At 46.7% G+C, this 20811-nt stretch overlaps 1 protein-coding gene across 6 annotated transcripts in view; it reads right to left on the bottom strand.

The window, feature by feature from the left end:
• CHKA (choline kinase alpha) overlaps nt 1–20811 on the bottom strand; it is a 62110-nt gene that overhangs the window by 19389 nt on the left and 21910 nt on the right. For 4 of the 6 annotated variants that reach the window (XM_060158374.1, XM_060158371.1, XM_060158372.1 and 1 more), the window contains exons 2-4: nt 17377–17488; nt 6390–6443; nt 261–374 (exon numbers count right to left, since the gene is read on the bottom strand). In XM_060158374.1, coding sequence (XP_060014357.1) covers nt 261–374; nt 6390–6443; nt 17377–17488 — 280 coding nt within the window. Of the gene's footprint in view, nt 1–260; nt 375–6389; nt 6444–7392; nt 7423–17376; nt 17489–20284; nt 20694–20811 lie in introns of those variants that run through there. The other 2 variants (XM_060158376.1, XM_060158373.1) reach the window with 2 other exon arrangements.

Genomic DNA, 20811 nt, shown 5'->3' with positions numbered 1-20811 from the left:
AAAAACCCAGCATCTGCGAAGCTCAGTTAAACAAGGTCTGCCTGCGTGGTTCTGAATGGATGAACGTATCTTTGCAGGAAAGACAGAGGTTTTGATGTAAATTCAAGAGAAATTTTGTTTTTCTTTACTTCTGTGATAACATAGGCCACATTTACTATTTTGGACCACAGCGCCTCGGGCTCCTGCACTGACGGTGACGAGACAGACTCTGTCTTCTCACTGTGGCTCCCATCACCTGACCAGCCTTCCGCGCATCTTACCGGGATAAACTGCTCCAGGCGGCCTTGGGGGAAGATGCCAAAGAGCTTTGGCCCCAGCGACCTCTCTGCAAGGATGGCAAACATAACGCTCTCCAGAACCATGGCCTCGGCGCCCTGAAACAGATGGCAACACACAGCTGGTTAGTGAGTGTGGACCACGAGCCAGGCATCGGCAGTCCTTTCACACGAGCCGTTTCACCCACTCCCACAGCAACCCTGAGGGCGCATCATCATCATTATTATTTTTACCAATTGTTGTTTTTATTACCACTGTCCCCACTTTAAATACGAAGAAACAGATCTGTAAACCTCAGGATCCATGCTGGCAAACATCACACTATATTGATGAGATTTAAAATTCAAGTTGAATTTAGGTCACTGGTTCCAAAAATAGAACAGTATCAATATTCTATCGCTTCTATTTATTTTAAAACTCATATGAGTCTCACCCTTGGCATCTTATCAACGGTCACAACAAGTCCATCCATTCTGGTGACGGTTGATCTGCTTTTCGGTCGAGAGTGCCCAGGGAAAGAAAATGGTTCAAAGGGCCCTCTGCCCATGAAACTGGCCTGCGGGGTCCCCCACGGGGTGCGGGGCCCATGCCAAAGTGCACCCTAGCACAGGGCGCTCAAGGTTTCGGTTTTCTGCTCTTATCCCCAGTCTCCTCTGTCGTTTAACATTTGTCTTCTTGTCTACACCTCTTTGACGCTCCTACGTTCCGCCTTTAGTTACTCCTAATAACGAAGAGGGATCTAGAGCCATTCTGCCTTCAAAATCCACCTTTTGGTCTCAATTCAAATCCACTCCTTAGTCCTCTTCCCTTAAGCAGGAAATTACAGCTTAAGAGTTTCCATCAGTTGGGGCAAAGGGCGGGAAGGAGCCCTGTGCCCAAGCGTCTTGAGGAGCTTCTATGGCGATGTGTCGGGAGGGGCACCAGGTGTGGTCTGGAAACACTCTCAGGTGATTCTAGGTCACCCCTTGTTCAGAAAGGGGCCGTGGGGACAGGATCTCAGAGAAACACTGCTCAATAAAACAGAGCTCTTTAAAATACACTCATTTTACCAAAATGCATGGCGAGACTTAGCAGGACAAACTCATCAGGCAGGGACATGATTCTAAAGTTGGCGAGAAGAAAACAAAAAGGAAAAAAGAAAAGCTACTTCCAAAGGACATGGGGCCATATTAAAGTAAAAGTAATTCAGTCACTTTTACATTTTGGGGAGAATGGGTTTGTTGGTAATCCATCCACCATCTTGTATAATCTCCACAATTATGATCTAACCATCATCACCTTGTGAGGCCCAACCTCTATTTACTAATTTGCAGTTCTGTACATGTGACTGCTATGAACTGGACTGTGTCCTCCCAAAATTCAGAGGTTGAAGCCCTCACTGCCAGTGCGATGCTATTTGGAGATGGGGCCTTTGGGAGGTGATGGATTTAGGTGAAGCCACGAGGGTGGAGCCCTGACGGGGTCAGTATCCCTATAAGAGGAGTCCCCAGAGAGCCTGCCCTCTCTCCCTCTCTCTCAGTTTCTGCCTCCCTCTCCGCCACGTGAGGACACAGGCAGAAGACGGCATCTACAAGCCAGGAAGGGGCCGTCACCAGAACCTGGCCGTGTTGGCACCCTGCCCTTGGACCTCCAGCCTCCAGAACTATGAAGAATAAACCCAGGTGGCTTTTTCTGGCAGCCCGAGCAGACTAAGACAACGACAATCCAGACACGGCACTGATCTATCTAGTTAATGGATTTTAGGAGGATTCGACCAGACGGGTTTTATTTCTTAAACGCTTAGAGAATGAGAATGAGTTCCTAACAGCTCTACTGAGCTGACAAAATGTTTTCTCTCACTCACCTGACCTCACAGCAAACCTAGGCAGGAGGTACGGTCAGTGCTGGCCCCATTTACCTCAACTCCGGCCTCAGAGACACCCCATGGGAAGCGAACCCTCTGCTGCCGCCCGCCCGAGCGATCGGAGGTTGGCATCGTGGACGAGGAGGTGCAGGGCTCGGCCCAGACCAGGCCACCTGCAGGCAGTGGCTCTTGGCAGCCCCTTGCCCTCTGTACAGTCTCCCACCTCAAAACTCCAACCCACTCCCCAACTGTTTCCAAAGAGTAGGATCGGGATCTCCTCTGTCCTACGGAGCCAGGATTTTGCCAGGATTAAAATTTGGTTTTTCAACCTTTTTCTGTGTAGCGTGACTAAGCTGGAGGGCACTGGGGTTGGCATATGTAAGACACACATGTGCAGCCAATCCGAAATAGCCCTTTACGTCTGAAATGTCTAGTTCTAGACACAGATTTAACCCACAGTATGACTTCAGGAAGTGTGCGTGGTGCCCACGCAGTGCAAAGTCTGCTGGGAGCTGACTTCACACGTGGCACCATCACTGGTACCGGGGCCGAAGCCACACTGTCCAGGATCCTCCAGAGCAGGGTCCACCCGGTGCCAGGATGGTGGAGAGAAGACGGAAAGAGACTTAAAGAACTTTCCAATTCTCTTCAGCACTGCTCTGCACACTGTGAACAAGAAACACCTTTGTTCTTCTGTGATACTGCAGTTCAGTATTTATTCACAGTAGGGAGAAGGGGTGGTGGTGTGTGGAGGGAAGAATTTGGAGAGGAAGGAAATGAAAGAAAATGCCAAGTCACAAGCAAGAAGGATGGGTAGGTTACGAAGGACAGCAGGTATCCTCAGGTCTCAAAACCCTCAAGGAAAGCGAGCTCAGTGAAGGACAGGCACAAGGGCGTGACCCAGTCCACTGCCTGCAGCACCCAGGCTTGGCCCCCACCATCCACCCACGGCTGGTCCTGCTTTCTCAGGAGAGCAGCTCAATACCTCAACTTGAAACGAATCACGATGGCTTCAGAAATACCCATTCATATATTCACCCCCCCAAATGTAACTTGGACATATACTCTGTACCCGGCATGTGCTAAGCCCCAGGGAAACAATAAGAACAAGACACACGTGGCTGCTGCCCGGACAGAGCCTGCGTTCCAGGGACAGAAACGGCCGGAACCGAGCAGGGCCATTGGCAGACCGGGGCAGCGCAGAGAAGGAGCAGAGGGTATCCTGATGGAGCGTGACGGGGTGGCCACCCCCAAGCAGATATGGTGACCCTGACGGGGGCAAAGCAAGGCCTGGGAGGGGCCGATGCACGGAGCAGAGGAACCGAGGAAGAAGAGGACCGAATCAGCCCGGAGAAGCTGCTGGGGCTGCCGCGGGGTCTGGGCCAGATACAAAGTCCTCGGCGTACGGCCAGCGTTAAAGCTAACGAACTGGCCGAAGAGGCGCAGCACAGAGCCTGAGGACGCCCAGCACCTACAGCAATGTTTCCAACCGACTGTGCCTACAGCAAGAAACCCATTTTACACGGCAACCTAACACCCCCTGATGTAGCCGGGTCAGCAGGAGGGGAACCGGGGCAGCCGGTAGTGCGGGAGGCGACGATGCCTGCTGTCAGGACGGGCGACAGCATGTCCTGTGTCAGACGCTGTGGAGACAGCGAACAGGGGGCAGAGGAAAGTGGGCCCTGGATTTGGCAACACAGAGGTTGTCGGTGACAGAACCAAGAGTGGCTCTGGGAGCAACGGGGACAGGGTCAGACGGACACCCGGGCAGAGCGGGCAGAAGAGGGGGAGAGAGCGGGGTGGGGGGCTGGGGGAGGGTTAGACTGACTTCTCAATTCATCTGTGTGGTTTTCCTCCTTTAAAAAGTCCAGCAATAATATCGAGATTATGACCCTCCTGAGAAGACGTAACAGCATTTCTCTGGTGGGGAGGGGAGGCCAAAGAGCAAAGAAGGTGAGACACACACAGCGCAGGCCAGGGAGGTGAGCCCACCAGACTCGCTGGCCCCCTCCTGCGGCTTAGCACCACAAACGGGAATGGAGCCAGGCCTCCCGCTGGAGGAGACCGGCCATTCAAAGAGGCTCAAGGGACACAAACCACCTTCCCCATTCTGACAGCCAACTGCCCACCTTCTGACGCAGAGGATCAAAAGCAAAATCACAGCACCTACTACTGTTGCCTGCTGGGCCCCGAGCAGAGATCCAGCCGGCGCAGGAGGAGGAGGTGGTGTGGCAGTGACGCGCGGGTCCCAGGCGGCGAAGGCACGTTGGACTAATGAGAGGAAGGGACAGAAGAGTGTGCACAAGCAGCGGGATCCCGCCCTGAGTTTAGAATCTCATAAGAACAGGCAGACGTTAACACGTAATACGGAAACTTACAGTCACGGAAAGTGCAAAGGTGAGGCACTCGGTGCTGTAGGAGCACGAATGGAGGAGCAAACCTACATGAGAGAGCAGGAAGGGGCTCCCTGTGGAAGGAACCTGGGAGCCAAGATCCCAATTGTAAGTAGCAGTTGGGGGGAGTGGTGCGGATTGAAGAGCAGAGCATTCCAGCCAGAAGCAGCAGCATCTGCAAAGGCCCCGTGGCAGGAAGGAAACCACACAGCTTAGGGTCACATGGCTGGAGAGCAGGGAAGCGGGAGGGCGTTGTGAGATGAGACCAGGAAGCTCGGTGGGGGTCAGGCTGCCGGGACCTGGTAGGATAAAGCCCACCTAACTGGGACCAGGGCAGACAGCCACCACCGAAGGATTGTAAGCAAGAGGCTGACGCGATCGGATGAGCAGTTCAAAAGCTGGCTCTGGCAAAGACGAAGGGATGGTCTGCAGGAAATAAGAGTGGAAGCGGAAGCCCAGGGAGGAGCTGGTGGCAGTTTGGACTAGGCAGGTGCACAGTCCAGATGGAGAGAAAGTAGACAGATCCAAGATATGGTTCAAAGGAAAACCACCAACAGACTTGTGGATGGGACACAGGGGTGAGGGGACAAGGGTACAGAAGGTGACTCCCTGCTTCCCGGCCTGCCCAGAAAGGCCAGATTTAGATTTTGCTGTTTGGAGGGGTGGGGAGAGTATGGGTTCGGTCTTGGACCTGGTGAGACACCCCAGGAGACGGGTAGCAGCTAGTGTTAGTTCCAAGCAGGGCTGTGGGCTGGAGGAGCTGCAGACCCTTGGCCCCTAGGAGAAACGCAAGGACCAGCTTTGGATCAGGTGGCCTGGTAAGGCGGGGGGTGGAAATAGGGCCTCAGGCCTGGGGACTCTGAGTACTTAAGACAATCACAGACTGAGCCCACAAAGGAGGCAAAGAGCGGTGCAGGAAACGAGGGGCCTTTACTTCGTGTCCCTGTGTCCTGGCCACCTTCGCTGCTAAGAAGTCCAGATAAAACAAGAGCTGGAAACACACTTCAGATTTAGCGTCGTGGAGGTCCTAGTGACCCGACAGCTTCAACTCCCAGAAAGGACGAAAGTCTACACACAAAGGGCCCAGGAGGCTGAAGACAGCGTCACCCCATGCAAAACATCCATGGAACCGCGAGGAGAGAACAGCAGCGCTTTTATTCCTTTATATGCTCTCACCTCTTCTACATTTCTATTTCTTGATCACTTTAATAATTCGTATACAATTAGTAAAACCAGTGTATTTACGTGTGTCAATATTACGGGGTGCGTGGTGTGTATGCTACACACGCACACCCACACACTCCCCCCGTTATACACAAACCTCCACACACCAGGGGAATGTGCTCAGAAGTTGTTCACTCCCTGGAGTGTGGAGATCACGACTCCAGACGCCCCACCTCTGAGCCTCAAAGAGAGGGCAGGTGCTCTGGACCTCGAGCTCTTCTGAATATACGCATTTCTGAGTGAAATCTCATATTTAGGAAGAAGCCTTCGGGAGCCGGGCACCACGCAGAGGGAAAAACACTCCTGCCCGCCCCGGGGGAGGGCAGCCACTGAGACACCTGGGCAGCGACAGACTGCCTCCACATCAGAGTATCACGCACGCAGGTCACCCCAAGTCGCCACCTCCTAGCACCCCAAATGCTGTTCAGATCACCCTAAAGGCACCAAGTGCACTCCCTACACCCTTAGTAGGAAATGGAACACAGACTGTTCGCTGGGTCTCACTGTGGCAGCTCCCAGTACCCCCAGAGCCCCTCCTCTGGGACACACAGCAGGACTCCAGGGCAGGAAGGGGCACTGCCAGAGCAGGGGGGCAAGGCTGCCCACCACCAGCTCACACCTCACACAAATGCAGAACGGACTGAATTACTTACTTGAAATTCATTGTCTTTCTGAGCTTGTTCGGATCCCTCCTTATTACAGGACCGCTACGAATGAGAAAAAGCAAACACTTCCAGTGAGATGGGGAACACTGAGCAGACACTAACTTTGCAACCATCAGAACAGTCACGGTTTACAAAACATCACAGATCTTTAGCGAGTGTTTCTCAGCGCAGTCTAAATGCACCACCAGTGTCCCACACTAGGACCAACACCTGAGGAAGCACTTCATTTCTTTACGAGAAAAGGGATGTGCTGTCGAGACCACACAGCTGTGAGTCTTACCACCATCCCGAGTACCTTTTCACAATTTCATTGCTGGAGGGAAGTCAGTGGAGGCTGCTCTCCCAATCAGGCCTCCTCAAGACAAACGCTGGGCTGGCTTATCTTGTTTAGCCAGGTGGGTCTTTTGAGGCAACGCCAGCCCCAGGAGGGTGCTGTCCTGCAAGGGCAGGGGGCGCACGTGGGCTCGCGGCCGCCGAGGTCAGCACAGGGTGGACGAGGGTGCCCTGTGTGGGCAGGAAGCCTGGCACCCAGTCTGCGCGGCCAAGCCTGATCATCAGGGCACCACTAGCTCAGTGTGGAGTCTTCCTCCACCCGAGAGAGGCCTGTGCCGGTTTAATGAAGGCCCAAGCTTATTTCGTATGCTAACGTATTGAGAGATACTTTCATCACTCTCCTCAATGAAATTGCAAATTATTGGTAACCAGGATCGAGTCAATAACACACCTCAACCACGAACTACCATAAGCAACTCTCTGGCCACATCCTTTCTTCATGGCAGATCTTATCTTTTAAAAGCAACCCCCCACCCCAAGTGCTTTAAAAACCTTCAAACGTGTCCTGTCAAAATTTTATACTCAAATATTGCCCCTAGAAAGATGTTATTTGTTAAAATTAAACTAAATCTGCTTACGTCAGACACAGAAGCCCATAAAGGAAGCTCTTTAAAAATGTTAAGGTAAAAGATTCTTGAACATCCCAGGAAAAACATACCTTTCCATTCCACAGCTTTATCAAAAATACCTGTACCAAGGGTAGAAAGTGTGGACAGGAAAAAAAATGCCATGTTAAGCACCACCAGCTACTCTAGCATCATTCAAAACACCTAAGCGGTTTAAAGCGACAGCTCCCATCCATCATACACGGAAATGACATCCCACAGACATTTAATGTTTTGTATAAACAGTACATGTTCTAGTTTACTCGATATAAAAGTAAACAAAATAAATATCCACGTTCATATGAAGTTATCTGCAAAAGAGCTGCACTTAGACATACTCAATAATATCTTTAACACACAGTTAAGTACACTTTGTACAAAGTACAGAAAGTACAAATGGGGGATATATGATATTTTCATTTGTGTAATCTGCATTTCTCTGATGAAAAGATGCTACAGGTTAAATCCCGTTACAATGAAAGCTACAAAATGAAAATACTACAGAAATACTTTTAGACTCTTGCTGATGGCTTGACGTAGGGTGTGATAAAAACCCTCGGGAGGAGTACCTAGGTACCATGAAAGCGCCACTCCTTCCTTACCTCCAAAATACCCTCCTGACCGCACCATGGGCGGCCGTAGACCTACCCCTTAGCTGCTCCCTCCCAGCGGCCTACAAGTTCCTAGTGAATAGGGACTCCATCTTTTCTTTATTGTTGGTCTCCCCAGCAAACCCTGGTGCTCACTACACTTTGTGGCCTGCACAACTAAATAAACACTCCTGCGCTGGGAAGCTCAAGGAGCAACCAAGGGCGATGGGCAGACTTACATCTGTGATCCCAGTCGTGGGGGAACTGGCAACAGTGTCAGTCAGAATGTCCGATGGGGCTGAAATGTCCCCCAAATATTAAATCCTTGTGCTTTTTCTCCCCAAAGACAGTTAAGAACAAAAAAAGTTCTATAATCTGATATACTGTATATATATATATGTATATGTATTTTTTTTTTATTTTGATACTTTGTAGGAAAAGACAAACAAGGAATTTGGATATCCTACTGAAATCTGTTGTAACGGGATTTGACCTGCACAAAATTCTAGGTGACTATGGTTATTCCTGTGCTGTTATTACTTGAACTGTATCTTCTTAGGGAGACACAGCTAGGGGGTTATTTAGCCAGCAGAAGTTCCCTTTCCCTTGTCTAATGGTGCTCTCAAAGCCAGCAAGTCACCTCATCCAAGTTACAAGTTGGCTTGCTTCCGAGGCCATTCCTTTTTAACATATCAGCGCTGTTAGGTAGAAATAAATTCTATTAATCATTTCCCCACCCCATTCCACCCCATTCCACCCCCAAGGGAATGCATTACTTATCCCATCAGAGCACCACCAGGAAGGCAAGATGGACTTCTGCCACACCCAGCCCTCTGTTCTGTTTCCTCAGTACAGAATGTTCAGGTTCCCTCAGTCCTACAGGTAAGAAGGGCAAGACCAGGAAATCGCCAACCAAGCGGACTGAATATTCACGGAAAGGTGAGAGAAGCAGCCTCCTGCAGAGGTAAGCCAACAAGAGAGAGTGGCCAAAAGAGAGTCGAAGAAAGAAGGTAAAATGTAACTTGGAATCTGTGGGATTTTATTTCAGAGGCACAAATTTATTTGAAGCAGATGTTAAAACACATTGTACAAGTATTTAACATGACTCCAAATTCTTCACCAACTAATTTGTACATTAATAAAACTTAGCTTTCAATAAGTTATAAAATAAAGGTAAAAAATTTTAACATTTATTAGAAATTTGGACACTAGCTGGTTATTTAATATTAATTATTAAAAATTTTAATGTGAACACTAATGTAGTCATGTTTTTTTTAAATCAGCTTATATAGGTACAGACTGAAACAGTCATGGAAGAAATAGGACAATGTCTGGAATAACCCTGGAGAATGAATGAAGGTAAAGAGGAAAGACAGCTGGTCAGAGAGAAAGATGGATACTGGGTACCTGGGGTTCATTATGTTCTTCTGGTCTACTTTTGTGTGCATCTGAAATTCTCCATAATAAAATGTTTTTAAAAATAAACGCTGAAACTTCAAGACCTAAGAAGTCAGAATGTATCCCACATGCTTAAGACAACACCCAGCTCTGTGAATATACTAAAAACCACTGAATGGTACGCTTAAATCAATAAGTGAATCGTATGCTACGAAGATGTCATAAAAACAAAAAAGAAGACACCCAACGGTAATAAAAATATACCACCGCTGGCTTCCTCCCATCTTCCTCATTCTTTTCTTCCTATTCTGGGCTTGGTTTTCAAGAGAATCTACAAGTATTCACTATAACCCATGTATTCATTAGCTGTGCTGCAGCAAATAGGCTAAAGTGGTAACAATAATAAAGGGGGCGTGGCGGATATTTTGTTTTAAAGTTATAGAAGAGTTCAAAAGAGGAAACAGATCTGTGATTGACCAAGCACTTGTAAATTTAAAACCTAAATTCCTAAAAGCCTGAACTCTATTAGCTAGGGCCAGCGGTCCCCAACCTCTTTGGTACCAGGGACCGGTTTCGTGGAAGACGATATTTCCACGGACCGGGGGTGGGAGGGATGGTTCAGGGGTAATGTGAGCGACGGGGAGCGATGGCGGGGTGGCAGGGCCCACCTCCTGCTGTGCGGCCCGGTTCGGTTCCTAACAGTACTGGTCTGCGGCCCGGGGGTTGGGGACCCCTGAGCTAAGGCAGTAAGATGAGAGCATAGAGGATTCTGACTTTTTACTTTACATATGCCTATACTTTAAAAAGTGTTTAAAAGTATATGTTACTTTTACAATAAATATATTTGGTACAAGGTTTCAAATGTTACTTTTCTGGCAAAATTGCATTTAGAGGCTTTTAGAGGTTTTTGTACTTTAAAGAAGACTCTGAAAAAAGTAAGTTACCTGATATTCCACAGTATAACAGGCTTATTTCTTTAAATTTGTTTAAGCCAAATAAACTCTCATCGCTTGGCCAGTTCTTAACAAAAGATTCTGCTAATGCTGAGGGAACTAGTTTTATGATTAAACTACTTTAATAAAACCACATTTGTGAGATGAAACAAAGCAGCATATTCATTTTCCCTAGTCTGTGTATGTGTAGCTGTGTGGAGATAAAGGCTCTTTTAAAACAGGAGTAAGTTGGTTGCAGCCTTGATAAAGTGCTTTGGGATCTAGAAATGAGTGATTAAGAAAGAATAATCCAAATGTTAGCTAGACTCAACTTCTAGGGCATCTAAGATCTGGTCTAGGAAAATCATCCAGCTCTCCACTAACCTGAGATTAACCTCCTGAGTTGAGTCCCGAGGGACTCCAGACTATCAGTGTTTATCCTGAGAGTAACAGGATGGGCTGCACTAGCCTGAATGTTCAGTAGCTGTGATGCTCGTCTGGCCCTGGAGTGACACGGGCTTCCTGACTATACTGCCTGTGGCTCTGAAGATTCTAAGATCCACACTGGTTATCTGACTACGTCGACTCTCTACGAGAGAAGAGGCTCTCAACGAGGGGGCCACACCTGTCACCATCCCTGTTAACCATCGATCGGACTGTGTGCCACCTCTCAGGTGAGCTGGGGCAGGAAAGGGTGAGAATCCTGACTCCCTAGAATGCACAGCAGTCATGTGGTTCTTCTCAAGTTTTCTTCTCAATATCACAGATTCTAACCTTCTGGCTTCCTCATCTCCATGAAAACATTCTGCATTTACTGCTTTCATGGCTTCTTACAGCCTTTTCTGAAAATATTTTATAGAACACATTAAAATGTGAGATGACAATGCAATGATTTAAAGCATAGCTTATGTGATTACCTAGTGAACACATATGGATTACGAGAATTTAAAGAGACAAATGATTCCTAACGTTTTTCTAGAGTACGTTCGATCTGCCCAAGGACCAAATCTAAGACAATGTGACCCTGCTGAACTTCACAAAATCGGATGTCTTGATGAACATCAAGAGGAGACTAGAATGTCTAAAAGGTTCTAGGCAGACGTGAACTAGGAGAAAGACAGGTGAGTGGAAGTCCAGGTAAAGAAGGCACCTTTCAGGACCTTCTCAAAATTGAGGTCTGATCCAGGGTAACCTGAGGCCCCAAGACTCCAAAGGCTTCTGAGTTCCTTCGGCATGAGCACCCCAAGGGTTGACTTGTAAGCAACACGTGTCCAGGAAGAGGGCCTTCGCTTCTCCAGCCTGTGTCCTTCCACATCAGATCAGCACTGCTGAGCTTCATAAAGGCACAGGGTGGGGGAGAAGGACACTAAATGATTAGGACAGAGAAGGAAGTTTCTAACTCTAACCAACACATCAATATGTACATGGCATTTCCTTAAGGCTGAAAGTGGTATGAAGGAAGAAGCAGCTAAATACTTCAAATGAACTTTCAAGTTGAGGCCCATAAATTTCTAAAATTACGAAATGTTTGTCATTTTCTACTGAGGAAACAGAAGAAAGGGTCTGATCTGCTTTGGACCAGAAAAAAAAAAAAAAAAAAAAACCAAAAAACAAAAACCCAAAGTGATATATTCAACATTCTGAAATCTTAACTACTGTACCTCTTTAAGCAAGCACAGACTGTAGCTGGTGCTACTTAACATAAGCATTACAACTTTGTTTTTAAAAAACATTTCTTGAAACCAAGAACTAAAAGAAAGAAATTAAAGCTGTAGAGAATGCTCCAACTTCAGAGGACTCATACTATACCGTGAATCGTGTCTGTCACCTGGAAACCAGAGTGCTCCAGGCACGATCGCATGGACAAGCCTGCAGCAGAGAACACATGCACATACAGCTAAAGTGGTACATTACCCCCAACGCCCTTCACGCCACCCAACACAAAGACATTCCTTCCCAAGAGGGCGGGCTGCGGTCACACCAGCGTTCCAGGGACCAGAAATCTGTATTGGCTTCATGCTCTAAAGCCCAAACATTTAAGACCAGCAAGACAAAGACACTTTGCATATGTCAAAATTAGACACAGTAGTTTGTGGTTTATTTAGTTATCAAAAGAAGGCACCAAAGCAGGTACGGAAGGTGGTACCACTGTAGGTTGTAATTTGGCAACTATCTTTGGAGAGTATTAATGGAAGAAATACTAGGTTAGACCAAATGGGAACACGCAATGCTAGAAACATGTTTCACTTCTGAGAGGGAGGTTTTGACTGCCTTAGAAATAGGTATAATTACACCATGCTCAACACATACAAGGGGAGTTTTTAAAACCAGAGTAAATTAGGTCATGATGACCTAATACAATGAGAAAAAAAATCGAATGCACCGTGTTCAGTTAGCAGGGACATGTGCTCAGCCTCTCGGGACGGAGCAGGGCTCTGCATGGGGAGCGGCAGCTATGCCGTCTCAGCTCCAGAGGGAAGTGCCGCAAGCAGACAGCTTCTCAGTAGCCAAGAGTTTACTGCCAGCTATCTGTAGGCTGCTCTGTAATTTATCGTGACTGAATTTTTAATTAAACTGGGGTTAAGAGAAAACAGGGAAGAAGACATTTTGTTTTCTGGATTCAGAAAAGACTGTGTCCCAAACGGTACTCGTTTGAGTCACTGATACATATCTGCGTTGTGCCTTGGTGCCTTTCATTTAATTATGGTTAGTACTTCAACAAACACTAGTATTAGCCTTCTACTACTCAAAGAACAAAAACAAAATTTTCCCAGACAGCACTCGAGAGATCGCTGGTGTATTATAAACGTTCATGCCTGTGAGACCGTTCAAAACGGTGAGGCCAAATCTCTCCATTCATGCAGAGAAGGGACTGGCTCGACACAGTCACTGTTCTGACAGAGGCAGGGACAAAGCCCCCTCTGAGACTTCCGCCAACTGGCACAGGTTACATTGAAAGAACAATACGTACTGACATTTGTGTCTTCCACAATTCATGATAAATAAGCAAACTGGTTATTTGTAATCAGCCAAACTTGCTTCTGGGAAAAGGCTGCTACTGGACGATGCAGAGCTCATGTTCCTTCCCAGTACCAGAAAGGAAAAAAATCAAGTTACATTGACAGCTAATTTTATCGTTTCAAGCTCTCTTCTAGCAATTACATCTCTTTCCACAATGGCAAAGGATAAACCAGTACTTCTCAAAACTTCTACCGAGCTATCCTACCTGCCTTAGTCACGGGTAATTTTATAGTTGAATTCGGTTTCCATCGTCTATGCAGCTAATGAGAATAACCTCCTTGTCATTAAAGTTAAGGCTGGCCTATGTGAAACAGACACTGAATTCTACTGACATTCACTGTTTTAAGATCACACCAATATTTTTATATTTAATAGTCTCCTGCAAATAATATCGTGTGGTGTGGCAGTTTTTCGAAGCTGTGTGTGTCTTACCTTGTTTTATTCTCAAAAGGACCCATTTTCCCCCTTGTCCAACACAGGACTTTCCATACGCCCTAAAATTAACACAAATCCTAAACAAAACATCCAGGGTACAGCTGGGAAGTCTGCTTATGTCTCATCTTATACAGAAATGGAGGGGGGTGGCAGAGATAGCTGTTTGTGGGACAGAACTGTGGGCCTTAAACCCAACCAGGAGGTTTTACCTTGGCCTTCTGCTACTTAACCCTTAGTGAACTGCACCAGAGAGCAGTCATTTCAGGGCTGCTATGGAAATAAAGGAAGTCAGACATCTCGCAACACCAAGATGAAGAAAAACAAGAAAGTCGAGAAGCATCTCGTTATTTTAAACCAAGTCACTTGTAAATGTAAATCAAAAAATTACTGCTACATAATATTTGATTCTCACAGAGGTAAAAAATTCCAAAGCTGGAACGAGGAGGAGAAAGGGAAAGAAGGGACATACTAAACTAAACCAGTCTATCATGTAATTAAGCAAAACAGCTAAACATTCTGAGAAAATACGTAAGTCTATCATTATGTGCAGTCATCAATTAACATGTTTCAGGGAAGGAGCTCATTCTAATCCACCTTGAAGGATGTGACAACTGCATGTATATGGCCAGTTTAGGAAATACCAAGTTGTATTTGTACAAACGCACATGCATGTATAGGGATGTGTGTGTGTGCTCTCCTCTAAGTAGAGGCAAAAATAAGGAAAGCATAACATTTGATTTGCATGATATTTCTGTCTTCAATCCATGCATTTATGAAAGTAATGTGACTTATTATTTGGGTTCCATAGTTGCTCAGCCACATCTCTTAATTAATGCAAATCCTGGCAAGTTACTATCAGTTTTGGCCATTTCTGGTGAAATCCCTGGCACCATGCCGTGAGAGCTCAACTTGTAAAGTGCATGGCACTGCCGTCGGCCTCGAGTCTTACTGACTGCTTAGTCTCGGCCCCTTACTTTCCTTCTCACTTAAACTGAAGTTCCTGTTCGGAGTTCCTGAATTTCTTCCCCTCCTCATGTTGCCAAAGTATTCAAATGGCCATTAATGTCCGAAACTCTAACTGGCAGCGAGTGCCCCTGCCAAACCCCAAAGAACTTGGGAACCAAAAATACTTGAGGCTGTAGGTTTCATGGTTTTACTAAGTTCAAACTTCAACAAGAAAGTGTACTTGAGGGCTTCCCTGGTTGGCGCAGTGGTTGAGAGTCCGCCTGCCGATGCAGGGGACGCGGGTTCGTGCCCCGGTCCGGGAAGATCCCACATGCCGTGGAGCGGCTGGGCCCGTGAGCCATGGCCGCTGAGCCTGCGCGTCCGGAGCCTGGGCTCCGCAGCGGGAGAGGCCACAACAGTGAGAGGCCCGCGTACCGCAAAAAAAAAAAAAAAAAAAAAAAAGTGTACTTGAACTAGGGACTCAATCAACTGAGTAATTATATTGAAAACATTGAGCCCCACCTACAAAGCAAAGGAACAGCTTTTCTCTAACAAAAATGAGTTTGTCGCCAGAGTCAGTTGTGAGACTGTCAGACGTTTGCTCATTATCCATCATGTGAGCTACTTGCTTCCCTTTCTAGCCATGTGCTTTCAAGCACAGCTTCTACTCTTCATCAGCAGATGCAGTTTCAGGAATGGAAACTAACAGCCTAGTAAAAATAGAATTGAGAAGCTAAATCTAGAGTGCTGACCCCTCCTCCCCCATTAACTGCATGTAAAACATACTCTGATCCATTCGTTTGGTAAAAGTTAATTCCACTTTAAGTGGCTTCAATTCTTCTCTATTTTTCTACTGAGTTACCTAATAGTCTTTTTCCCCTTAAAAATGAATAGGGACATCGAATTCTGTTCAAATTCTATTTCCAGACATTTCTATTGCACTTAAGTACTATCAGGTAATAATTCTAGACTGCTAAAATTTCAAAAAGGACAAAATATTAACTACTGATGGTGAATCTTTATTAGGGGAAAAGAAAACTGCAAGGTCACGGCCTGCGTTGCAGCCGGCTGTTACTAAGTTAGCTGTCCTTAACAGGGCACACGTGCCAGCCAACGCAGCAGCCACCAGCTCCATGTAACCACTGCAATTTAAATTAAGTAAAATTACTTAAAATTTAAAACTCCATTCCTTGGCTGCACTTGCCACTTTTCAGGCATATGAGGGCCGCAAGTGGCTGGTGACCGGCGTCCTGGACAGCATGCATCAGAGCATCCCCTCACCTCCACAGGTCTCTGCTGCTCTCAGGGCACAGGGCCTGCCCCCGGCCTAGGAGGAGCGCACCGTGCACACTGAAAACGCTCCTATTTAAGTTGAAATAGAAACAAAGCCTCCATAAATCAGATTTAAATAGTCTCATATCGCATGCAATTCCAGCAGCTAGTTATTAAAGTATTTTTAAAGGGTTGCTTAAATGAAAGCACACGAAACGAATGGGCAGAAATGGGACTTAATTGTTACAGAAAGTCCTCAGAGAAAAAAATAGCTGAAGGTTGATTTCATTAAAAGTCCCAAAAGGACATTAATTGGGTATAGTTCAAGAACTGCTCTGAAACTGCAACTTGATTAAATAAAAAACTGGACTGCATGGTAAGCACAGACCCTGTTCTGCTTGTACACTGTCAGTCAGGGGGCAGGGTCGGCCATCAGTCAGCACGTGAACCTAATGCCAAAGTGGCCTCGGGTTTCCTCAGACACGCTAGCTTGTTCCTAACCTCAGACCCTGACCACTCTCACAGCTGGACAGGGTCAAGGGAAAATTACCCAATGAAAAGGTTCAGTCACATCATGACAATGTTTTTAAATGAGTTAATATCCAGAGTGCCAATTTTAACTTTAATATTTCTAAACATATAATCAAATCATCATGGATATGGACATGACCTGCTTTTTCGACTGAGCTGAAAGAGACTAGTCTTTAAAAAAAAAAACTGAGTCAGAAAACTATTCTCCGTTTCATGAAGATCAAAATGGGCCCTTCCAAGGAAGATTTAAATGGGTATCAAAATTCTACCACAGAAACATACACATTTATATGTGTGGTCAGTAAAATGATAAATTCATGGTATAGCTTTTTTTTTTTAATCCAGACATTTGGGATATCCTATAACTGGTTAAGACAATTCAACAAATAAGGTACTTTAACTGAAAGATTCAATTATTTAAGTAATATAAAAATTTAGAAAGATCAGGAATCTAACAAATTCAAAGTTTTAAAGAAATCTCAAAGGGAGGTAGTTAATAAATCCGGCTTCACTGAGCTCACACTTTTCCACTGGGACTATCCTGTAAACCCTTTTTGATGATGCTCTCCCCACATTCGAATTTTACAACCTAAGTCTGAGCTGAAAATTTCAATGTGTGGAAAATCCAAGCATTATCCAAAACTATTAAAGATTTAACCAACATTGTACTTCCTCTGGATATAAAGCTGGATGTATTTGTACTAGTTTACTAACAAATAGTTAAGTAAAGACAGAATTTACTTAGAATATAAACAAAAAACCAAGTTGTGCAGCCCAATTAAAGCAAAAGCAATATATTTAAATAGCTCTTACACCACCACTAACATATTTTAAGTCTCTTCCCAGGTAATCAGGGAAGAGGATGAGAACTGTGACCAGGCCCCTCCCATCCCCAAGCAGCCGAGGAACTCACCATCTTTAGAATTGCACCGTACAGCCGCAGGAGCACCTTCCGAGGCTCGTCACCAACGGTGGCCAGAGTGTCGGGTAAGGAGCACTGGAACAGCATGTTACTGAGGCCACCTCTGTCAGAAACAAGAGGACCGTAAGGATCTGTATTTTGAAAGCAAGCTAAATCGCGTGTGGATGAGAAGTCAGGATCCATCCCACAAGAACTGTCCTCATCTAAGTCTTCATTTAATCTCTCAGGATACTAGCAACATAAATGATTAACTCCACAGTTCTCTGATCAATTCCACGAGTCACATTAAAAACAGGCAAATTCCAGATCTGTTCTTCTAGGACAGCAATGGGGGGAGTTTTTATAATTGCATGTGGCATCTGCCTCAGAGAGTGACAAGGAGCGAGGAGACCCTCTTCAGCCCTGGGAATGGGGGGAAATCCCAGATGCCTCCCTTCCAGCCCACATTCACGTATGATCCAAAATTCCCATCATACACCCATCACTGCCAGGTTAAACTCTTGGGGCAATACTTAAACCATCTCCTACAGGACTTTCCACTTGAAGTGGAAAGATCCACCCCTTCTCAACCAGGTTTGCCTAACAGCCTATTCAAAAAATTTGCAACATTAACAATTACTGGCGCTCTGAGAGCTCTAATAATTAACAATTACTGCAGCTCTCAGAGCTCTCAATACCCTAAACCTTCTACTGTGACTACCAAAGACAAGCAACAAGTTACAGGGGACGTTTAAACAGGAAAGCATAGCCTCGTGGACAAATCACCTGCCTGGGTTGGAAATGATTAGGTGCAGAGGGTGGTTAGTTAATGCAGGGACTGGAGTTAAATGAACACAAAATACTGTACAATTAGGAATTCGAGACCAGAGGCACCTCATCTGTAGTAGACTTCAGAGTCCCCCAATCCTATTCATAGACAGTCAATAAACTGCAGGGAACTATTACATAAGCAAAGCACCACGCTGGAAGCTCGGGTAACACAACACTGAAACAGGCTCTGGTCCCTGCCCTTGAGCAACTTCCGCTCCAATGAAGAAGGCACACATAAAACTGTAAGACAATTCAAAATCATGGGACAATGTCTGAACCAGATACTTCAGCAAACCCTGAGTCTACACCTGCCTGTCAGATGCATCAATATCACACAGCAGTACAGGCGCAACTTGTGGAGAAAACGTTATCAGCAAGGTGGACCACAGCTTCCTAGAACGACATCCCCCAGTCACAGAAGCCAGCAGCCTCTTTCCCTGTTCTATCCACTGACAGTCTTAGTGAGGCTACGTTCCCCAAAGTGAGGCTACATACGAACATAAATTGCATCATCACACACCCAGTCAGACAGGGATCCTGAGCACACAGTGACAAGCACCGTCAAAAAATGGTCCAAGAGACAGAGTTCATTTTGTGTGAGGAAGAAAGATAACAGGGAGAACGTTTTATCTGGAGGTTGTTAACATTGCTGCATTAACGGTGCCTCAAAAATGCTCAAGTTCCACCCCTGTGGCAGACACTCCCCACCCTCCTGGGTTAGAGAACCTGGGCTGTGCTCAGGCAGCAACGTGTCTTGCGTCAGGACTCTACTTACCAGCTGCCTCTACAGCTGGCCGGGCCTGTGTGACCAAGTCCTGGCAAATAAAATGTCAAGGAAGTGTCTATGTGGCTTTCGGGGAATCAACGTCAGACATGCTCATGCGCTTGCCCCCTCTTCCCCATCCATCCTGCTGAGTGGACCGAGGAGACAGTGGTGGGTCAGGGCTAAGCTACTGCCTCTGGGCTCCAAATTCCCACTCCAGTTCTGCTGTGATGCTGGGCTGGGACTCTGCCGATGACAAACTTCCTTTATCAGCTGCTCCCATTCATCAGGTTCTGGCGGCAGATGTGTCTGCTGGCCGCTCCTGCCCGCGTGCTGCGGCAGCAACCCGCCCGTTCCCATCCTCACTTCTTTGGGCGACCCCGGCACCAGCCTCAGGGTCCCCAGCAACAGCCAAGCAGTGCCCTCTCCTTGGAGGTTGGGATCCCAACTCTGTGGGCCCCTCCTCCCAGCTTCCAGGTTCTGATCACCCCAACCTCTTCCCTTGTCCCCCAGCCCCAGGAGCCTGCTTCCTGCACACTTAGTATTCCTTATTTTAATCAATTCTGTTCCCTTTTTGCTTTTTTGGTTCTCCACCGCCTGTTCACCCAATTCCCTATATTAAATCCTATATGGCTGCTGAAATACCTAGTGGTGTTTCCATTTTCTTGCTAGGATCCTAACTAGCACAAGTGGCCAGAGCTTCAGCAGCTTCTTAGATCACGAGATTAACGGCCACATCCTAGAAATAGCAGAGTGGTTAGCTGAAAGGAGTCTGCATCCCCACCAAGCCATGAAGCCGCCACACCTGCTCAGCCTGGCTTCTCCTGGACCTCTTTAATGCACAACGGAAATCAATTTCTATGTTGTTTAACCACTGTGACTCTGGGGTCCTCTGTTATAAGCAGCTAAACCTAGTAGTAACTGATGCAGTGTCACCACATCCACTTACTCCTGTTCTTCCAGTCTGGAAACTCCTCACTCTTCTCTGCCATCTAAAAACTACCTACTGGGCTTCCCTGGTGGCACAGTGGTTAAGAATCCGCCTGCCAATGCAGGTGACACGGGTTCGAGCCCTGGTCCAGGAAGATCTCACATGCCGCGGAGCAACTAAGGCTGTGCGCCACAACTACTGAGCCCGCGCGCCACAACTGCTGAAGGCCGTGCGCCTAGAGCCCATGTTCCGCAATGAGAAGCCCATGCACCGCAACGAAGAGTAGCCCCCGCTCGTCGCAACTACAGAAAGCCCATGAACAGCAACAGCAAAGACCTGACACAGCCAAAAATAAATGAATAAAATAAGTTTATAAAAAAATAAAAACTACCTACTGTTTAAAACCAAGTTCTAAGGGCTTCCCTGGTGGCGCAGTGGTTGAGAGTCCACCTGCCGATGCAGGGGACACGGGTTCGTGCCCTGGTCCAGGAAGATCCCACATGCCGCAGAGCGGCTGGGCCCGTGAGCCATGGCTGCTGAGCCTGTGCATCAGGAGCCTGTGCTCCGCAACGGGAGAGGCCACAACAGTGAGAGGCCTGCGTACCGCAAAAAACAAAACAAACAAAAAAGAAACAACCAAGTTCCAAGTCCAACCTCCTCAACAATCTTTTGCTGTCTTCCCTGCTAGCTCCTGAAGACAGGGGTCACGTCTAACTTCAATTCTCAAGGCCCAGTGGCCCCAGATGGTGGATGCTCAATAGAGATTTTCTGAAAATGACAATGACCCACAGCACTCTTCCAGAACCTCCCTTCTCCAAACTCCTCCCTGTTACATTTGGTAAATGACCATCTTATATTGTTCTCTAATAGGCTGGCAGTCAGCCTTGCCTCTCTAATTTAGACTGTAAGCTCCCCAAGGGAC

The sequence above is a fragment of the Lagenorhynchus albirostris genome, chromosome 9 (genome assembly GCF_949774975.1).
Source record: "Lagenorhynchus albirostris chromosome 9, mLagAlb1.1, whole genome shotgun sequence".
In the NCBI taxonomy this organism is placed as follows: domain Eukaryota; kingdom Metazoa; phylum Chordata; class Mammalia; order Artiodactyla; family Delphinidae; genus Lagenorhynchus; species Lagenorhynchus albirostris.
The sequence above is the reverse complement of the archived record's forward strand: the minus strand, read 5'-3'. Positions and strand labels throughout refer to the sequence as shown.